This window comes from Phyllopteryx taeniolatus, chromosome 8 (assembly GCF_024500385.1).
Source record: "Phyllopteryx taeniolatus isolate TA_2022b chromosome 8, UOR_Ptae_1.2, whole genome shotgun sequence".
Classification (NCBI taxonomy): domain Eukaryota; kingdom Metazoa; phylum Chordata; class Actinopteri; order Syngnathiformes; family Syngnathidae; genus Phyllopteryx; species Phyllopteryx taeniolatus.
Window position 1 is genome coordinate 1,443,425 of NC_084509.1, and position 21,388 is coordinate 1,464,812.

The window sequence follows — 21,388 nt, forward strand, 5'->3', positions numbered from 1 at the left end:
CCAACGTTCAAAACAGAATTAGAAATGTAAAACATTAAAATAACAAATATTGAAGCCATACTTTTTTAATGATTACGATTATAGAGGCATGATTATGTTGTGCAATTGAACAGAAGTTGTCGCCAGCCAATCGCAGGGCACATATAAACAAACAACCATTCACACTCACATTCACGCCTGCGTGCAATTTAGAGTCTTCAATTAACCTATCATACATGTTTTTGGGATGCGGGAGAAAACTGGAGGACCCGGAGAAAACCCACGCAGGCACGGAGAGAACATCCAAACTCCACACAGGCGAGGCCGGATTTGAACCTGGGTCCTCAGAACTGTGAGGCAGATGTGCTAGCCAGTCGTCCACCGTGCCGCCTTCCTCGTTTCAATTAGATATATTAACTATATAATTGACAAGTGCTGATATCATTATCAGTTCCCTGAACAAGGACTAATATGTTGAGTACCATGTATATGTATGTGTGCGCGCACACATATTAGGGGTGGAACGGTTCACAAAATCCATGATTCAGTTTTGTGGTCACGGGGTTCGGTTCGGTCCACGTTTACTCTTAGGAAAAATCAGTTCAATGCTCTTCCATGGGATGACTAAAGCTACAATAAAGCTTGTGTATCCACCTGGTGCCATTCATACAACAGAAGTCATGGCTTCCTGCAAATATAGCTTTCCTTTGTGTTCAATTAAACAATTTTTATACGTTTTATGATATTTTTGTTTGGTGGTTTACCGTGAGGTTTTTCTAATGTAAAATAGGTGCCTTGACGCAACAAAGGTTGGAAAACGCTGGTCTAAAGCTCCTAAATAGTACGACAACAGGTACACTTTTGAGACTTAAAAACACAGTCACTGAGCAATAAAAAGTTACAATTGATGTGGTAATGACGATACATTTTTTTAATTTTAATTACATTTTTTTGACAAACAGAGTCCTCTAGCAATTTAGAGTGGTTTGCAATGACTAATAGAACAATAGTCTGGTATAGTGACCATTGTGCAAATGGCGGAGAGACTTCAACAAATGTATGCAGTTTATAGTGAATAGAAGTGCAATAATCTGGAAGTGTCAATTGTGGAAATGATGCAGATACTTCTCAAGCACACGAGTGGCCAGTATTGGTCAACAACAGATATGCAAGTACTGGAGGGTGGCGAGTCTACTACAGTGAGTGCACGAATAATGTATAATTGGCCCGACAGAGATGTGACAACAATTTCAAGACAAAATTGGCAGCATGTTACAATGGAATTGTAAGTTAACTCTTTAAGAAGTTAATGGCAAGAGGGAAGAAGCTGTTGGAATGTCTGCTAGTTTTAGTTTGCATTGTTCGATAGCGCCTACCTGAGGGAAGGAGCTAGAAGAGTTGGTGACCAGAATATGGAGGGTCCAAGAGAATTTTGCATGCTCTTGTCTTCGTTCTGGCAGCGTACAAGTTAGGGGGGGTACCGACAATTTTTTCCAGCAGTTTTGATTGTCCGTTGCAGTCGAAGTTTGTCCCTTTTTTTTGTGGCGTTACCAAACCCCAGACGGTGAAGGATGTACGTAGGACTGATTCAATGACTGGTTTGTAGAATTGCCTCAGCAGCTCCTGTGGCTGGCCATGCTTCCTCAGAAGCTGCAGGAAGTTCATCCTCTGCTGGGCCTTTTTGGGGATGGAGTTAACTTGAAGGTCTCGACAGTTGACACAGGGCACTTGGACAGCATGAGGAGCAGCTGTGGCGAAGGATGAAGTCCCCGATCATCTCTACAGTCTTGAACGTGTTCAGCTCCAGGTTGTGTCGACCGGACCACAGCTCTAGCCACTCCACTTCCTTTTGATACGCAGACTCGTCACCGTCTTTGATGAGGCCGATGACTGTGGTGTCGTCTGCAAATTTCAGGAGTTTGACAGCCGGGTGTGTTGAGGTGCAGTCGTTCATGTAGAGAGCGAGAAGAGCAGCGTAGAGAGGACACATCCTTGTGTCCTGCCCGTGTCAGGAAGCTGTAAATCCACTGGCAGATGGCAGGCGAGACGCTGAGGTGGAGAAGCTTGGAGGACAGGAGTTCGGGGATGATGGTGTTGAACGCAGAGCTGAAGTCCACAAACAAGATCCTCGCGTAGGTCCCCACGCTGTCGAGGTGTTCGAGGATGAAGTGGAGTCCCATGTTGACTGCATCATCCACAGACCTATTTGCTCAGTAGCCAAACTGCAGAGGATCCAGCAGGGGACCTGTGATGCTCTTGAGATGGTCCAGAAGGAGGCGTTCAAAGGACTTCACAGATGTCAGGGCAACAGGCCTGTAGTAATTCAGTCCCAAGATTGCAGGTTTCTTGGGGACTGGGATGATGGTGGAGCATTTGAACCTCGCACAGTTCCAGAGATCTATTGAAGATCTGTGTGAAGACTGGAGCGTGTTGGTCCGCGCAGACTTTGAGGCAGGATGGGGACACAATGTCTGGGCCAACTGCTTTGTTGATCTTTTGTTGTTTGAAGATGCGTCTCACATCCTGTTCGTGGCTGGTCATCGCAGGAGGGGGAGTCACAGGTGTGATGGTGGTCGTTTGTGTGGCTGGTTGGGTGTGAAAGTGTCCTTTTCAAATTTGCAGTAGGTGTTCATGTCGTCAGCTAGTCCTTTATGTTCTCTGCTTGGGGGGATGATCGCTTGTAATTGGTTAGCGATTGTAATCCATGGCAGACTGATTTAGTCGCTAGTGGCAAACTGTTTTTCTTTACTGCATAATTTATTTTTCCGATTTTACTTTCTTTAGTCAGCTGGTTTCTAGCGGAATTATACAGGACTCTTTCCCCACTTCGATAGGCGTCCTCTTTAGCCTGGCGAAGTTGCTTAAGTTTGGCAGTGAACCACAGCTTGTTGTTATGGAACGTGTGAAATGTCTTCCTTGGTACACACACCTCTTCACAGAACCTGATATAAGTTGGAACCGTGTCCGTATATTCATCCAGGTTGCCAGTTGAAGTTTCAAAGACACTCCAGTCTGTGTAGTCTAAAGAGCTTTGAAGTTCTATCTTTGCGTCATTGCTCCACTACTTCACAGTTGTCACTGTAGGCTTCGTACATTTACGTTTTGTCTGTATGTTGGTATTAAGTGAATTAAGCAGTGATCAGATGAGCCCAGAGCAGCACGGTGGCAAGCACGGTATGCGTCATTTAGCGTAGTATAGCAGTGGTCTAGAATGTTGTTTTCCCTGGTAGGACAGTCGATGTGCTGCTTGTCTTTAGAGTTTGTGGTTGAGTTTAGCTTTGTTAAAGTCCCCAAGAATAATGAGGGGTGAATCTGGGTGCTTTTTTTTTCTCCAATTTTGTTTACTTGTTCAGCGAGCGTTAGCAGTGGGCTTTCGTGTTAGCTTGAGGAGTGTAGACACCGCGAGTATGAAAAAGGTGAACTCACGCGGCGAGTAGAATGACTTGCAGTTCAAAAACACGACTGTGTTGAGCTCCTTGACAACTGTACACCATTTTTCGTTGATATAGAAGCATATCCCGCCGCCGTTTGTTTTCCCTGATAGCGCCGTGACACGGTCTGCCCAGTGTAGTTGGAAGCCCGGAAGCATTACGATGTCATCGGCGATGCATTCACAAAGCCATGTCTCCGTGAAGCACAGGGACAGCGGAATGTCCGAATGTCTTTGTGAGGAGATGAAGCTCCTCCATTTTGTTGGGAAGGGAGCATAGATTCATCACATCATCCACGAGTTAAACGGTGTTCGAATTATAACAGTCCGTGTATATCTACCACTTTTATGCCTACGACCTTTTATGGGGGCTGGTTAGCTGCATGCTAGCATTGTGTATCCTCGGGTTGCTCAAGTAGGTCTGACGCACATCTCTCAATACCAAATTAGGAATCACAAACATATATATCATTGGAGGTTTGTTTCAGCACTATAGATTTTCTAGGAAATGTGACCAAACTTATTTTTCCGACCGTACAATGTTGTCCGGGAGCCAAATAAATGTGAAGCACAAATGTCTATGCGACAAACCGAAAGGTAGTGGGAAATGTGTTTTTTTTTTAATGCAAGAGCACAACCCATTGACAGCAACACAAACGGGCATTGTGACTCTTACCCAGCATTTAACACAGACTCACGAATGTCTATGGGTGTGTTTGTAAATATCCTTCACTCCGCACCATTCGGAAACTCAAGAACACGGTTGGAATGTACACTCGCAGAGTAGCGTTGGAGCATCAAATAGTATTTCCGAACACACCTTATATGGACCACTGCAAGCATATGCGCCACCATCTTGGCTTGGATTAGCACTGTTAGCGCAGTTTTAAGATTCCCTGACTTCTTTGCCACATTAGTGGACCGAAACGGTTTGATGGTTTATATATATATAGATATATATATAGATATATATAGATAGATATGTATAGAGATAGATAGATATAGATGTGTATATATATAGATAGATATAGATATATATAGAGATAGATATATAGATGAGAGAGAGAGCGAGAGCTCAGATTGGTGATCGATCCCAAAAATTCTGATCAGAATCATCTTTATTTGGCAAGTATGTCCAAAACCACACGAGGAATTTGTCTCCGGTAGTTGGAGCCGCTCTAGTACGACAACAGACAGAGAACACTTTGGAGACAGAAAGACATTGACACAAAAAAAACAGTCACTGAGCAGTAAAGGGTTGCTAGTTATCTGGTAATGCCGGTACATTTTTTATTTTTTTATTTTTTTGACAATTGTGCAAAAAGATGCAGAGCATTGGAATGCATGCCAGACTGATTTAGAGTTGTTAGCGCTAAACTGTTTTTCCAACTTTGCTGCATAGTTCCTCTTTGCAATGTTAGTTTCTTTAGTCAGCTGGTTTCTTGCTCGATTATACAGGGCCCTGTCCCCGCTCTGATATGCGTCCTCCTTAGCTTGGCGAAGCTGCTTAAGTTTAGCAGTGAACCACGGCTTGTTGTTGTTGAATGTGCAAAATGATTTTGTTGGTACACACAGATCTTCACAGAAACTGATATAGGATGTAACGGTGTGTGTATATTCATCCAGGCTGCCAGCTGAATTTTCAAAGACACTCCAGTCTGTGCAGTCTAAACAGCTTTGAAGTTCCATCTTTGCTTCATTGGTCCACTTTTTCACTGTTTTCACTGTAGGCTTCGCGCATTTAAGTTCTTGCCTGTACGTCGGTATTAAGTGAATTAAGCAGTGATCAGACGAGCCCAGGGCTGCACGGTATAGCACGGTGTGCGTTTTTTAGCGGAGTGTAGCAGTGGTCTAAAATGTTATTTTCCCTGGTATACAGTCGATGTGCTGCTTGTATTTAGGGAGTTCGTGGTTGAGTTTAGCTTTGGTAAAGTCCCAGAGAATAATGAGGGGTGAGTCCGAGTGTTTTTTTTTCAATTTCGTTTACTTGTTCGGCGAGCTTAGCAGTGCAACGTTCGTGTTAGCTTGAGGCGGAATGTAGAGTCCAGCCAGGATGAATGATGCGAACTCACGCGGCGAGTAGAATGGCTTACAGTTCAAAAACAGCGACTCCAAATGCGGGCTGCAGTGTGTGCTGAGCTCCGTGACGTCCGTACACCATTTTTCGTTGCTATAGAAGCATATCCCGCCGCCGTTTGGTTTCCCCAATGATTCCATGTTGCGGTCCGCTCGATGAATATGGAAGCCGGGAAGCATGACGGCGCCATCGGGTACAGCGTCGCTAAGCCAGGTCTCCGTGAAGCCCATGGCGGCAATAACGCATTGTAACTTAATGGCAGCAAATGCAGTTAATGCTTAATACACAACACAGACTTCATTTGAAAATCCCCATCAATAGAGAATTTTCAAGGATGGTTACGTCTCCGTTGTTCTGCTTGTTCATTGGTCAGTCGTGCACAGTCACAAACTGCAAAGAACTCGACAGTTGTGATTTCCCTCTCTATTCTGCCGTTTTTTGTAAATTAATTTATTTATGTATTTTTTTCCTGTGGTCAGGCCAGCCAAAAATTTGAAGTCAAGGCAGCCGCTACAACAATTCAATGTTTTAAGCACCCCGCCTCTCCTCCAACCTGCTGTGAGGTTCAACTTCAAAATAAGAGCTTCATATTTTACGACATTGCAGGCCGTGATCCTAGTGAGGATAAGCGGTAAAGAAAATGGATGGATATCAACAACAGACATCAATGCCATTTCAAGCTTTTATTTTGAAGTTGGCCACAGAGTGTGGTGCCAGCGCTTAATGAAGCCTGAACCATATGTTCGCCCCCTGGTGGGTGGCTGACTAGGTTGCGGGCACTGCTCCAAATGAAGCACCGTTCATGTGGCGCAGTACCTCCATTTTAAATGTAAAAGATCGCAGACAATTAGGCTCATTTAATTGTGGCAGCCAAAATCGCGATCACAATTAAAATTCAATTAATTGTGCAGCCCTAAAAGCTGTGTATTGTTAAACTTAAATCATTTTCATTTTGAATTCATTTTCACTCAAATAAAGTTATTCTCCTTAATAAATGCCTTACCGGGATCTCTCAGGCATAATGTCTCAAATGGAACAAATATAGTGCAAATTTTAGGAATATTTATGACCGCTCTTCCACAGACCACTAAATGTAGATTAAATTCACTGTGTAGGTGGGCTCACGCAGCAGCGGGTCAAAATACACATCGTGAAGGGATGTGGACCCTAGAGATGTGTGACTGATGAGCTGCTTTTGGAGAGGAGAATGGAGGAATAGGTGGAAACCAACACAGAGCGAATGGGAGATGTGTCCCAGTGTGTCTAACGGTGTCCTACATCTAAAAAAAGCTCAGAGCTGTGTTTGGAGCTGCTTACTCCAAGGCGGGTCCTATTGTTGGGCAGCAGGAGGTGATCTCTGACACCATCACCTCCACCTAAACCTTGTAACATTGTTTTTATTTTGGACCGCTGTACCAGTGACACCAACCACAGTTGGCAGCTATCCTGATGCCCGTTTATTTATTTTGTTTAGCATATTTTAGCTTGGTCAAATAAGCTTCTGCTACTTTTCCTGCCAAAGAACTGCAATTTTAACATGGCATCCTAATGAGTGATGCAATGACTTAAGTTATAATAGAATGAATAAATGTAGAGATACATAAACATACATTTTACTGTAAGATCTGACTACATATTGTTAATCAAGTGTATTTGTCTTTGTCTTCTGTGTTGGTAATATCTCATATGGAAGGCCTAAGTGGCCGGCAGGTTCCCAATTGTAAACACTTTTCTGAAAACAACTTACTGCTATTATTGTGTATCCTCATCAAGAAAAGAATACATGCATGGTTGCTGCTGGAGTTGTTTGCCTTTGTATAAGGCCACAAATCCCACAATATAACACCAAAGAACCATGCGGCAAAACAAGCTCTCTGACTGAGAAGAAAGCTTTCTAGGCCAGCTCTCTTCTCCACCCACCTTTCACCAATCATGACATTATGTTTGAAATATTTTTGCCATAAAAGAAGGATAAAACAGAGCAACAATTGTCTGAGTCGCACGTTACTTTTGTGGGAGAGTTTATGTACATTGACGTGTCGCAGACAAGATGAGCGCACGAGTGACATTGTGGGTAATAAGCAAGCAAAACGAAAAATCCTGTCTGTGTGTATGTACATACACACACACACACACACACACACACATATATATATATATATATATATATATATATATATATATATATATATATATATATATATATATATATATATATCACACACACACAATGGGTCTTCTAAAAGTAGTTTTACTTGATTTTTACTTTTAATACACAGCGGTTATCGTCTCTTTATACTTGAATGACGAGAGAGTATTTAAATGTTAATTAAAAACAAATGCATTCACTTTACTTCATGTGGGAAATTTTTGGGAACATCCATCATCACAGAATAAATGGATTGTGTTCGGCTTTGGAGGTTCCATTCTGCAGTAGAAAGAAATAAGCAAGAACCTAAAAAAGAATAATCTTAAAGCATAGTCATATTAAACATACGATAGATGCCTTTTAAAATACAGTACATAGACCACATATTTGATTTGAAGGCATTTTGCAATTCATTCTTGTGCAGTCCTGAGGATGTTTCATTGTGTCAGATTGTTGAAGCTGGTGTGTTCTATTCCGTCGTGCGTGGAAGTGTGATAATGCCCACTGCTTCTGATTTGTTGCTGTAAGAATAGATGCCTGGTGAGGTATTATGTGGGAGGATAGAATCAGCATGGGGGTTGTGTTGTATTGTACACGTTCACCAGGAATGGTTGCTGCTCCCTGTGCGCATGTGTGTGTGTGAGGTTTCTTCTTTCACCATTTCTTTCTTCCGTTTCCCTCTTCCTCCTCTGCTCTTCTCAGTAATAACCCGTTTCATTCCACTGGGCTACAAGGATGCCCCTTTTGTGGAGTGCAATCGTCCTTATTGTTTTCAGACACACAACCAATTTATTGAAGTATATGTATAAAATTTGCAGGCATATTCGGAAACCTCAAGGCTGATGTGTGCAGCATTGACAAACAGCACAAAACCCCAGCTGTGTTAGCATGGAGGCTAGCTAGATGTGTTTGTTTCTCGTGCCTTGAGGCCAGAGCTTATGGGTTCAGCCCAAATGAAGTCCCACTAATAGAGTTTAAGCTGAACTACGTTCTGAGGAAAATTTCAGGTTAAGCCGCCAGCAGGCGTGGGGGTCATCGTGAATGCTGGAGTGAGTAGTGATTCAATAAGGCAGCACTGATCCTTTTCATGTTCAATGAAATCTGCCTATTAACAAGCTTGACTGCATCATTGTCATCTATATTCTAATGAAAAGCCACCCCCAGAAGCTAAGCTGGTCAGAATTTCTTGCATCGCCCACTTGGGTGTGCAAAATGCTTGCAGGTTTGTTGCAGCATCAGTGCAGTTGCAATTCTATAAACATGTTTAATCTTTATCGAGTCAGATTGATAAGAGACAAAATGATGGAAAAGTCATTTTCATGGTGACTAAGACTGGCTGTTAAAGAACCAAATGTGCTGTAATATGATGACTGTTTCTGTTGTTTGAGCTAATGTACCTGTTAATAATTTACTTTACCTATACTTTTAATTTACTTACTTGGGCAGCCGTGGCCCAATGGTTAAGATCATCGCCTGCCACCGTGGGGGACATAGGTTCAAGACCCCGACTGGACCATCCGCCAACATCCCCTGGACTTACGGCTGTGGTGTCCTTGAGCAAGACACTGATAGCCCAAAATGCTCCCCGGGCGCCTCAGCTGCCCCCTGCTCCATTGTGTTCCCCTAACATGTGTATGTGTTCACTGTGATGGGTTAAATGCAGAGAACAAATTTCGTGTGCATGCATGCATGTTCATGACAATAAAAGGTGATTCTTCTTCTTCTAATATAGAGTAATCATCAAGCGGTATCCACAAAATTCTCGTATAACTGCGGAAACTCTAAAGGCTTTTTGATGCTCGCACGGGCGGCGACTGCGGCTATCCCATGCGCAGTTTGCCTTTGTACTCGACCGCAACCCACGCGCGCTGTTTTGAAAATGTGCTGCAGTTCTCCAAGTCTGGGGTGTCGCTACGGATGGCATTGGCGAGGAGACCACAGGGTGGTTTCTCTGCATTTTATGGCCAGTTCCAGTAGTAGTTTCCACTTTCGCTGGCACACCTCTAAACCTACCGCCATGGAAATTTCACATCAGGAGTTCGCTCACTTGTGTATCTTTGTATTTTTTTAATGCTAGCATCATAAAGATGCACATTTGCGCACTTCCTGGCATAGCCCCTCCTCAGTCTGTTCCATGTTTTGTATTTTAAAGATGGTGGTACCAAGGGGAAAGCTGAGTACGTCATCACAGCATGGGACTAAAACGGACCAATCCTCAGAGATTATCTCCGGGGCATTCTGCGCGTGACGACAATTTGTGCCGTGTGCGCGTCAAGTGTCCCTCATCCCACTCGTCATACTTCTGGGCCAATAGCAAACCTAGCTTTTGTTATATTGACACTCTTTGGGCCGAGTCTCACATTCCGTCTCACTCGGCGGGGAGTGTTCGCGGCTGCCGGCTGCTTGCTGTGCATTCAACAACACTCAATATAGCCACAACACCAAGCCGCTAAATTACACTTGGCAATTAATCTAGCCGTGTGGTACATGACATCACCAAGCATTAATACCTCTCACAACCACATAGACAACATAGCCAAACACTATTATAACATTATTATTATTAAAGGGGACATATTTTGCCAAACCACCTTTTTTCTAGTATTTGGGATTAATATTATCTCTATGGTGCTGCGGTAAACGTGTGAAATATGAATTAAAATCATCCACGCATTCCTGAGTTCCAGATGTTTTTTCTGCCGAGGGGCCTGAAATGAGGTCATTCAAATTTCTCAAGCTTATCTGTGTCACTAGCGAAGATCACCTTCCCTTTCTGCTCCCGAGCCAGTGCAGTCAACATAATAAACACGTGTGCTCTCACAAGTGGGTCTTCAACACAGAGGCAACCAACCAGAGGAAAGGAAATATGGACAAAGCGGATACAAAATTGGGTCAAACAGAAGTACCTGTCAGAGGGTCGTTTTCTGGACACTCGGATGACAAAACCAAGGTGTTTTTTAAAATGAAATTGACACTTTTATACTAAGTCCATGTAAGAAAGTCATTCTGTGGAGGTCTAAACATCCAAAATACGGGACGTTTAAAAGTTAATCTTGGTAACGCTGTTAGCATAGCTAATGTTAATTTGTGCTAATGCTGCAGATCTGCTTACCGTTTGGCTTCGACATAATGGTGCTTTAGTGTATTGGTGACTCTTGCTACTTAGACAGTCCCTAAACTAACTTCTATTGTACAGTAAATTCTTCTCGTCTCATATTCTTCTTCACACCGCTTGTCGAAGGCAGTTCTTTTGTACTTTATGTGTGCAAAAAGCAAAACACAAAAGGAGGCTTAATGCATTTATGTTGTTTGAACTGAGGTATTGCATGCTATGCCAACATGATGGTGGTTTGTGCTGCTTAAGTTAGAGGCATGTTTTTGGTTATTGGTTGAGCTTTGCAATATAAGACTTCAACGACTTAGAGGTTGCACAAATTCTTTTATATATTAAGATGATTATTTTGAGAATCTTGACACAACTTTGGATGGTTTCCAAATGGTGAAACAAATCAATACAAAGTACAAATGCTGGCTGATTATCTTTTAGCAAGCATAAATGTGGTTTCCACATTCATGCCAAGTGTCAGTGATGCCAAAAATGCTTCAAATCCCCAGAGAGAGTAGACTCTTCTCTTTTTCCACGCTTACACAAGAGCACAGACTAGAGTGCAGACCTCTGCCAACACCAATCAATAATGCCAGATAATGGTAGATTCGTCCTTCCTGACTTAGGGGCTAGTGTAATATTCCATGTGGTAGAAACAAAGTAGGGAAAGATGACCAAACCATTTGTAAAATTGTTCTCCTGTAAATACCGGACAAAAGTTAACACTTCAGTCTTGTTGGTGGTCCATTAGAAAGTGTCTGCCAAAGAACTTCTGGAGTGGTCTTTTTTTTTACAATGATAAGGCAATTCCTGGATTTGCACTTAAATTGAATGTTTTCTTTCTTGACACATGCCACACCACTCCAATCAAGTTTGGGGGGAAGCCATTTTTTTATTATTCATTATCAGCTTTTCAAAATACAATACATTTTTTTGCTTTGACTTGAAAGTAAAAATTGGAGATAGGAGCGCGAGATGGTGGCAGCAAACTCAAGTAACTTTATAACAAACAGCAGATTGGCAGATAGTGAACCACTGTTTTTTTAAAAGGCTTAAAGCTATTTATTACTATTACAGATTGAGGTTTACTGTCAAAACAAACATGAAACAAAGAAAATACACTGTGTATTTAAAACAGCCACAAAAATTTGTCTTTGGAATGTCCGCTAACTTCATGCCAACCCAATGCAAAATGTCATAACCAGGCTAATGAATAGCACTGATAGTTTTGGTATTCTGACACTTTAAATAAGGGATATTTAAAAACAAACAGTATAGCTAGACACAAAGACATTAACAATACTGTATATAATAATACTCACAGGCATATATTCTTTATCCTTTGTAAAAACGACTTACTTCAGAGTTACAGGTATCACAATTAATCAATTAGTCAACAAGTAAACAATCATATTAACCGCCAACTACTTTGAAAATCGATTAATCGTTTAAAAACATTGTTTAACTTAGTTCTTGAAAGCCTCTAATTTTAGCCTCTCAGCAGTAAATATTCTCTGATTTTTGTAGTCCTCTATCATTGCAGGCTGATTGTCTTTGTTTTAATCAAACATGAACAACAATCAAACATTAGCAAACATCTGCTTTTACTGATTGGAAAACAATGATCAACATTGTTCCCTATTTTCTGGCATGTTCCGGACCAAAGCAAGAACTGAATCATTATCAATTTATGGGAAAAAATTAAGTCGGTACAATTTATGATAAAAATATTTTTTATTTGGAGCCGCAGTATGAATAACCTGTAATTGACATGTAGCCCGAAGCAGCATCAGAAGTGTATATCAAACTATTAAGCCTTTGCGTTAAGTAGTACCCAAGAAGTAGCTGTTTCAGAAAGGTTGGCGAGTACATCATTCTGTCTTTTCTGATATTGCTTAATTGTTTTTTTTTTTGGTTTTGTTTAATCATTAAACAATACCAGATAGACAACAATATTCGGTTAATAAACAGCAATAGGAAACAAAATGGTTTTAGAATGAACTTCAATGGAATGTTTTTATCCGATTAATCGATAGAATGACCGATAGAATTATCGATTCGAAAAATATTTAATAGTGACATTCCTATGCAGCTTAGTGAGTCAATTTGTTACCTCTTCTTCGTGTTTCTCAATGTCTGTATTATACTGTCCCCTGCTGGCCAAGGTGCAAAAACCAGAAGGAGCACAATGGAGGGTTGGAGTGGCTCCATGGCATTTCAATGGGGAAAAATGATTTGAGATAGTGTTTTGAGTTAAGAGAGTGGTCATGGAACATATGAAACTCTTTAGTCAAGGCACCAGTGTACACGAACCCTCACTTAAGTTGCATATTTGTTGTAATATACACCTGATTGACTGGCGGCGACAGGCACATTCTCCGGGTGAATGCTTGAATAGTGATTGTTGAATAGAGCATCTTCTCATTAGATTGACTGGCCACACAGCGAAAGAAAAGGAATTGTACTTAGACACTCCTACTTATCACTGATATCCACCCACACGTTCATCAGACACAATTGAGTTCTTTTGTTTTCGTTTATTGACGCCACATCACCTTTGCCCACACACACCCACGAGTCCACTGACGTCTGTAAGTGGTAGGCGCTATGTTTGCGGGGTATGACCTCAGGGTTATCTTAGCTGTTTGGCGTGTGTTAATGAGCAATGTTACCACTATTTTGACATGTGCTTTTACACATTAAAGCTTGTGCGGACCGCATTAATCCCACATTTTGAAAGGTGTTGTTGCTTTTTAAGTGTTCTGGTTATGACGTGGCTTTTTTTTTGTCCATGGACAAAATGACATCAAATGCTGGAATAATGAAAAGGATTTGAATAGCTGTGAAGCCTTAATTGATATGCATTTTGATATCCCATTACACATAATGCTATACTGTAATGTGCAGTACAGTACATAAACGCGTATACTGTACATTATAGGGCACTAGAATACAAATGTCAGATTTCTCTAAGCCAAACTGAATTTCTATTTACACCACACGACATCGCTTTCTGTATTTTTTAATTTGTCTAGTGCTGCATATTCATGTTGCTGTTAAAGATTTTGCGCACTGTTAATTTTCTTGTTTGTCTGCTCACATGTTGTGTTGTGCCTTTTCAATTTCATTGAATGCCCCCCCCCCCCCCCCCCCCCTCCCCCTCCCCCAACACACATACACACAAATGCACGCGACAGGCAGAACAGTGGTTTTCAAAATCTGCCATTGTGGTGCCCCTCACCCTCAAAATCCTGATTCATTATTCGTGTAGACAGTAACGAATGCCCTTTGAATCAGTCAGATAGTTACTCATGCTGCTGCTTCTCCCTCTGTAAAGGTTTTTCTATTTGGTTTAAAATGGCTTACTTTAACCAGTATTCCTCGCCATACCATGACCAAAGGTAGAGCCCGCCTTTGTTTTGCACCTGTCGGTGCTGTAAATCATTGCTGGCTGGCTAGCTCTCGTCATTTGCCACGCTGTGTTGGATCAACGTTCTCCCATTCATTCTGCCGCAGTCTCCGTCCCCCTCCAGCGATGCCTCTCTTCCAGTTGCAGTTGTGGTGCTGCCAGGAATATCCATGCAGCTCCTCTGGTTCGGCTATCCGATGCCTCCTCCCGCTGAGATCTTGGTGGAGGTCTATAGCTATTTGCATCTGTGATCCATGACTGCAAGAACGAACTACATTTGCACGCATGCGCAGAAACTATGTGCAGTGAGTCAAAATGGTGTCCACTATAAACACAGGCTACAAATCATGAACTTTTTTTTTTTTTTTTTTTTTTTAAACAAAATGCAGCAGTTGCAGGTCTTGTCAGAATAAAGTAGGATGATATTCAAAGAGTCGTTCTGATTTGAGTCTAAAAATTCTGATTTGATGATCGTTTTTCCACGCCCACTTGAATTTTACTTGGAGTCACCACTGATTCGTGCACAGCCCTAATTATTATATATATTATCATTGTTTTGATATTTTTTCTGAAAAACAGTTGACTTCATTGTACACTACATTAGCAGTTGCACTGTTAAATGTAGCCACTACGATTCAAGGGTCTTGCTCTCATGGGCACCGGCTGTACAGAAGTTTAGTGAATGTCGCTTTCAGGTCCAATGCGCTTTGGCCGCACTTGCGAGACAGTCCATCATCCTTGTTTAATCTCCTATTTACTCAAAATCCAACAGATAATCCCAAATCTCACTCCCCAGATGTGCTGTCAAAGTAGAGGTGTGACTCTTGGAAATGTCACTTTGTAGTTTTTAGTTTTGGGGTGTGATTTTTAATAATAAAATGCGCATTTAATCAAAATGAAGAAAGTTGCTTAACCCTAGCTCAACACAGTGACGGATGTAAAATTTCTTAGGCACGGCTAATTGGCATTTAGTGAGGGAACCAGGGAGTTCCCACAAATTATTTACCATTTTAGGTTAAAAAAAACAAACTGGCCAACTACCATTCAGCTCATTCATAGATCCTGTTATATGTACATTGCAAATCTAATACAGTCTTAAAAATCAGATGCTCCTCTGTCGTTTTTGGCAATGTTTTTTACTAGTCTATTAGTGCGCCCGTCTGCAAGAAAATTCTGTACGGTAAATGGGAAATATGCTTTTATTAACATTTTTTATTAGCGTGACGCAGAAGTTTTTTTTGTCAACCAATTTTTGTGGTCGACTTAGCCGAGATATATATTTTCCCACAGCCCTTTACTCAACTGAATGTAAATCAATTATGCATTAGTGGGAACTTAACTTGGCATTGGAGATAGCTTTGTAGTTCTAGCCGAGTTAGTTAATGCATTTTTTTGTGCTGTCAAAGACACAGCAGTGACCACACTGCACTCTCTCACTCACTCACACGCTGTATGCACCACCACCTCCCCTGCTGCTCTCACTAACTGTTCGCACTGATGCTTGCTTTTTTTTCTGTTTTCTTTGCTTTGCATTTTGGTTGCCCCTTCTCCTGTGTTCATGTAATCATAAATTCTCACTGTTTTAATTTCAGATTTGCATATCCACTTCCACTCCTTCCTCATTTGCATACTGCAAGAAATGGCGAGCGGGCATCCCACAGACAAATTCAGTTTCATGTATCAACCAGACACGCACAAGAGGTACGCGGCGCACATCCACACACTCGCACACACTAACACACACTTGGCCATGCCGATGTTGTCTGACGGAGGAGGTAAGTCGAAAGAAGCTCTCGTTTACTGTATTTTCGCCACTACACAGGAGAGTAACCCATTACAGTATACACTTTGCCGTTAAATAGATGCTTTTGTTGAGCTTTTGAGGTGTGACGATTGATGGGGGATTTTGAATACTGCCAAAATCATTTGGCTGGATGTTGCCGTAAGGGTCTTGGCTTGGGATTTGTTTGTGTGATTACATCTGTTTGTACACTTGATAATCCAAATATGTATTTGTAATTTTTATGTTCCTATCCTTTCCACTTTCCCCCCTCTCTACTCTGACCTCATCTTCCCCTATATCACATTTTTCTCTCTTTCACTTTGTTTAAGCAAAAACAGGTTGTCTTCAGCCATGAATCCAGTCTACAGCCCTGTTCAGCCTGGAACCCCCTATGGGAACCCCAAAAACATGGCCTTCGCAGGTACAGTAAGTCACTCACCTACCAATCAGCTGTACATACCACTAACTTATACGTTGTACTGAGATGGGACAGTACACTAGTACAGCTTTCCCAATCCCAAGTCAGTACTTAGTGATTATGTGAAGTAATGTACATTGCATTGTATTTGTATAAACTGTTATCAGTTGAAAACCCTCAGGGAGCGGCTTTTTTATTATAATGTCCTCGATTCAAGTCATTACTCATAAAAGCATCATTTATGTTATTAAACAAAAATATTGCCAGTTGTGGCCTCGGTTCTGATAACACCATGCACGGTAAATGCACGGGTAGAGGAGGCATAGCCTCAAAAGATGCCTGCTTTTTCATACACAAAACAAATGCAACATGTCCTGTGTGTGGATATTGGACAGTAAACAACACTTGCCTTTAAATCCTGTCTCGTCATAACCAAAGGCTTTTATTTTAAACAGCGCTTTCACTTTCTTTCCATTGTATAGCATCCCTAAGTAGCACAAAAGCAGGAGGTTTTGGGGGTGGGGGGTGCTTTATCCTTTCAGTAAAACAACCCATGAGAAAACAAACAAATCATTTATAAAAAACTCAACAACAAAAAATACTTAGCTTTGCAGCGATTTGGAACGTGAACAAATTGATCAGAGCGCTTGAACTTGTTTGCACTGTCCACACACATGTCACTCATAAGTGTCCTGCAAAAACATTGCCTAGAACTGCAAGCAATGATTTAGGAACAAATGATAAAATGACACAAATAGAAACTGATAATCTGAAGTGAATACACAATCCATTCCATTATAACACAGATACACCAGTCAGCAGACGTCAACGAGTCTAGCTCAAATGAAAGCCTTCTCTCAAATAGACACCATATGTGAAATAGAGACCTGGTACTCCCCTGGTACAGTCGAGTAATTAAATGCCATAGCCCACAAGCAACAATATTAAGAAAATTTTAAAACCCATGTTGTGATGTGGCTAAGCAAAACAGAAATCTGCAATGTTTCGGTAAAATTAAATTCACTCATTCATTGTCGAATCAATAAACTGTTGTAGTAAAAACAATTTTTTTACTGCCAATAATAGCAAACGCATTAAGCAGTGTCATCTTGCTTTCGTTGTCTCCCTTACTCTTCCACCATTTTCGCTCTGTGCATCTTGAACCTTATACTGCAAATTGTATCTATTACTTTCCTTGACTTGGAATGTTATACTGTGTAGTGATCCATAAGTAGTGCACTTGTGTTTAAACACATGCACATCTGCATGCGTCGCTAATGTCTGAATTATTTCCTCCTACGTCTTATTGTCAAGTGTGTTTCATCTATTAGATTGGTGCATGTGGGTTGTGTCTAGCTTACAGTATTTCTAATTCAGACATTTTTTAATGAGTGCCATCTGTGCGCATCACTCACCAAGCCAAACACTACCCTACGTGTGTTTGTGTCAGTATCCATGGCATTTCCCTGTTTGTTTCCTTGTTTTAATGCCTGTCTCTCTTGATGTCCAGCAGGCTATCCAGGGGGGTATCCTACCACAGCACCCACATATACACCAAACCTATATCAAACAGGAAGCCCTGGGTATCCACCTGGTGAGTCCAGTCTAACACACATACAAAAGACCATTTCTTTCTGTTAGACATAGTCCCACAAAGTTCACAAAGATGGCAGGAGATCATATGCCGAAATACAGCCATTAATTAGTCTGACTGTCCAAAAGCACTAAACAGAATTCAATTTGACTTATCATGCACAGATACACATTCAAAACTAGGGAAACAAATAACGAGCCAAGCCATGGCTTCAACATTTTTCTTGATGATTTTTCCCCTGTATCATCATCGGCTATTAAGCAACATATACAGGCCGCTAATGGCACCGCAGCCTTCGTGGGGTGCCAACAAATCGGGGAAGAAATTCACCTTCAATGTAATTATATTGAAAAAGGTTTTTACTATTAAATCATAACCTGAAAAAGCTAACATCGATTAAATGTAAAGTGATTCCCATGTTAGAAAGCCCACTCTGTTTACATGTTTGTTGCCATCATTTTCATTCATTGGTGGTATTTGTTTTGTTTAAAATTGAGTTTGAAATTCACTATTTTGCCGGCGGTCCTTGAACGCACCTTGTGGGAAGGCAAAACCGTAAGTTTTGTAGTATTTTAAGTATTCTGTGTTGCTTCTCTCTCGATGCATCTACTAAAAAGCTCGTGCAATCGACCTTTGCCGTTACAATTTGCCTCTCGTCCCTCACATTTATTGTTGTTAATGCTAAAAGTGAAGTTTATTACTTCTACCGTTTATCGTAAATGCTTATTGTATAGCTTAGTGGTTAGTCGTGTGATTTCACGTCAGGTGGTGCTTGAGTTTGATTCAGGCTAATGTGCTAGGTCAGTGTTTCCCAATAATTAATTATTTTGAGCCAATACACTCATTTTACAAGAGAAACATCTCATAAATCATAAATGTCACAAAAAGTATGATTACTGAAATAATTCTCATTTCATTTGACTCACAGATGACTTAGTTTGAAATCTGGGCCTGTTTAAATTAACGCAAAGCTGTTACTCACAGGAAGAAAGGACTTTTTATGAGGACCAGTGGCATAGAAAATCGATCGATGGATGGATGGATGGAATATACTCAGTAGATACAATGTATGAAACATCAACATCCGATATGTAAAATATCGGATTAGTTCTATAACATAATTGCGTGTTATTCCAGGGGGCTTTAAGTTTAACATGTTCTGCGTTTAACCCCCTCCTCCCCTCCCCACTTTGGAGGCCTTTCTCTCTGCTTTGTCATGTTATGTGTCCCATAGATTGTCATGTATTGTTTAGCAACGTTTATACCACTGAATGTACATGGATATATGTAGATTTCTATGCTTGAAACGATATGGATGTGATCCTCTGGTAATGATTTCTGTCAATAATTATCATATTTGAGACAAATAATCACCACTTTTACCATACAATGCATTACGTCACAGTGTACTAGTATGTGCGCACAAAAATACATTCTCACTTTTAGAAACACACACACACTGAGGGAGAGAGAGAGGGAGAGAGTAGCTCCTGCATCTCTTTGTTCCCTTGTCCTTGTGCAAGAGAAGCTTGCTTTCATAAGCAGTGCCGCACTAGCTAGTAGCATGTTTGACCTTCATGCTCCTCCGAGTGGCCATTCAGAGGTACTACATTTAACAGAAGACATGAATTAATATACACTTTCCAGACTCTCATATAGCGCCTGTTAGTAAACTATTACTTGTGCCCACTGACTTGCTTCAATACCTCAGTGTTGTATGTGTGACGTTTGTGCCATCTTCTAATGTGCTTTTAAATATGCCATCAATGTTATGAGGGCTCCACAAACAACAACACAGCGCCAGTGCTCCATCTGGAGGTTTCGTAGGCAGATGCACCTTATTTCATTATTCTCATTTTCTTGATGTGAGATTCTTTGAACATAAAGGTTTTCCGCTTGCCTTTTTATTTAGCAAATTTTTCCTAAGGCCCCTTATGTTGTCGACACCACCTTCATAAGATCTTAAGACAAAGGTGGTGCTTATTTCCCATCATATTTTTCTTGTTGGGTGAGTAATTCTTTTTATAATACGATGGTAGCCCTTTTGTATCACTCAGGTGACCAAAAAATTTTGGCTCAATTTGAATTTATGTTAAGGCTATCCTCTGATTTTATTCTGACACTTCTTTGTCTTTTTTGAAGGATATACTGCAGCAGGCACCCCATACAAAGTGCCACCTACTCAGTCAAATGGAGCACCCCCTCCATACACCCCGACCCCGACCCCATACCCTACAGCTATGTACCCTATCCGCAGTGCCTACCCACAGCAGAACCTGTACACGCAGGTAAGCTTACTTGAGAAGAACAAGTGCAATATTTGATCAAAAATACTTGTACTGTGAAGGATAAAATATGCATATTAGCATAGTTTTCCCTTAGTCCTTCTAGTGTTCATATATGTGCAATACTCACTAAAGCTTAACATTGCCTTTCCTGCGTATGCATCCCCAGGGTGCATATTACACCCAACCGGTGTATGCCGCTCAGCCACATGTGATCCATCACACCACTGTGGTGCAACCAAACAGCATCCCCTCCACAGCCCTCTACCCAGCCACCGTCCCTGTACCCACTCCTCGTAACAACGGCATGGCCGCCATGGGGATGGTAGCCGGGACAACCATGGCCATGAGTGCAGGTAAGACCCACATGAGATATATCTCAAGTCATTAGCATCATACATAAAGGTATTTTTAGCTCAAAGGCAAAGTGTACCTGCTGATTAATGCCTGTGGTCACCAGCTTTGATTAGCGACTGAAAAGTAGAAATCTCAGCTGCCGGATGATTGACTGCTTTCTTGTGCTGCTTTCTTGTGGTTCACTTTATTTGGGTGCAGCGATGAGAGCAGGGTTTCTACTGCTTTTGTACTAAAGCAATACAGTATCCTTTCTCGAGGTTTTAACTACACTAGCACCAACAATTCTCGGGAAGGAGGCTGCCCGACTAGTGTACTGTATCATTATTATTATTACTTGTCTTAATCTGGTATACAAATATAGTATGGTATATAGCAGGTTAAGAATTGTGTCCCTAGCATATTTAAAATCTGAATAAACTAAAACCTTAAAAAGCCATTTTGGGACATTCGTCGACCTCAGATTTGTCGAATTTCAAAAGATCTAGTAAATCTAAAGTAAAGTAAATCTGTAAGTAATCTGTTGCAGGGGACCAACTAGCACAATCATAACACCTTCTTTAAGTGTACTGGCAAATTTTAAGAGCCATTTTGACATTCTTAACTTCTTTATTAACTCTCTGAAGGGACACTGCTGACAACTCCCCAGCACGCCCCTATTGGAGCACACCCCGTTACTGTGCCCACTTACAGGCCCCAGGGAACACCTGGGTACAGTTACGTTCCACCTCACTGGTAGAGCCCACCAATTTTTGTAAGTGTTCATCCACCCTTTGTTCTTTTCCCCTCGCCTCATTCCCTTTC

General features: G+C 41.3%; 1 protein-coding gene across 8 annotated transcripts in view; it reads left to right on the plus strand.

The window, feature by feature from the left end:
• The window catches only part of fam168a (family with sequence similarity 168 member A), a 30,975-nt gene that overhangs the window by 4,638 nt on the left and 4,949 nt on the right, over positions 1 to 21,388 (plus strand). The window contains exons 1-7 of one of the 8 annotated variants that reach the window (XM_061781448.1): positions 13,965 to 14,455; positions 15,743 to 15,851; positions 16,272 to 16,354; positions 17,862 to 17,945; positions 20,088 to 20,233; positions 20,400 to 20,586; positions 21,211 to 21,338. In XM_061781448.1, coding sequence (XP_061637432.1) covers positions 14,449 to 14,455; positions 15,743 to 15,851; positions 16,272 to 16,354; positions 17,862 to 17,945; positions 20,088 to 20,233; positions 20,400 to 20,586; positions 21,211 to 21,323 — 729 coding nt within the window. In that variant the 5' untranslated portion in view covers positions 13,965 to 14,448 and the 3' untranslated portion in view covers positions 21,324 to 21,338. Of the gene's footprint in view, positions 1 to 13,964; positions 14,456 to 15,742; positions 15,852 to 16,262; positions 16,355 to 17,861; positions 17,946 to 20,087; positions 20,234 to 20,399; positions 20,587 to 21,210; positions 21,339 to 21,388 lie in introns of those variants that run through there. The other 7 variants (XM_061781446.1, XM_061781449.1, XM_061781447.1 and 4 more) reach the window with 7 other exon arrangements.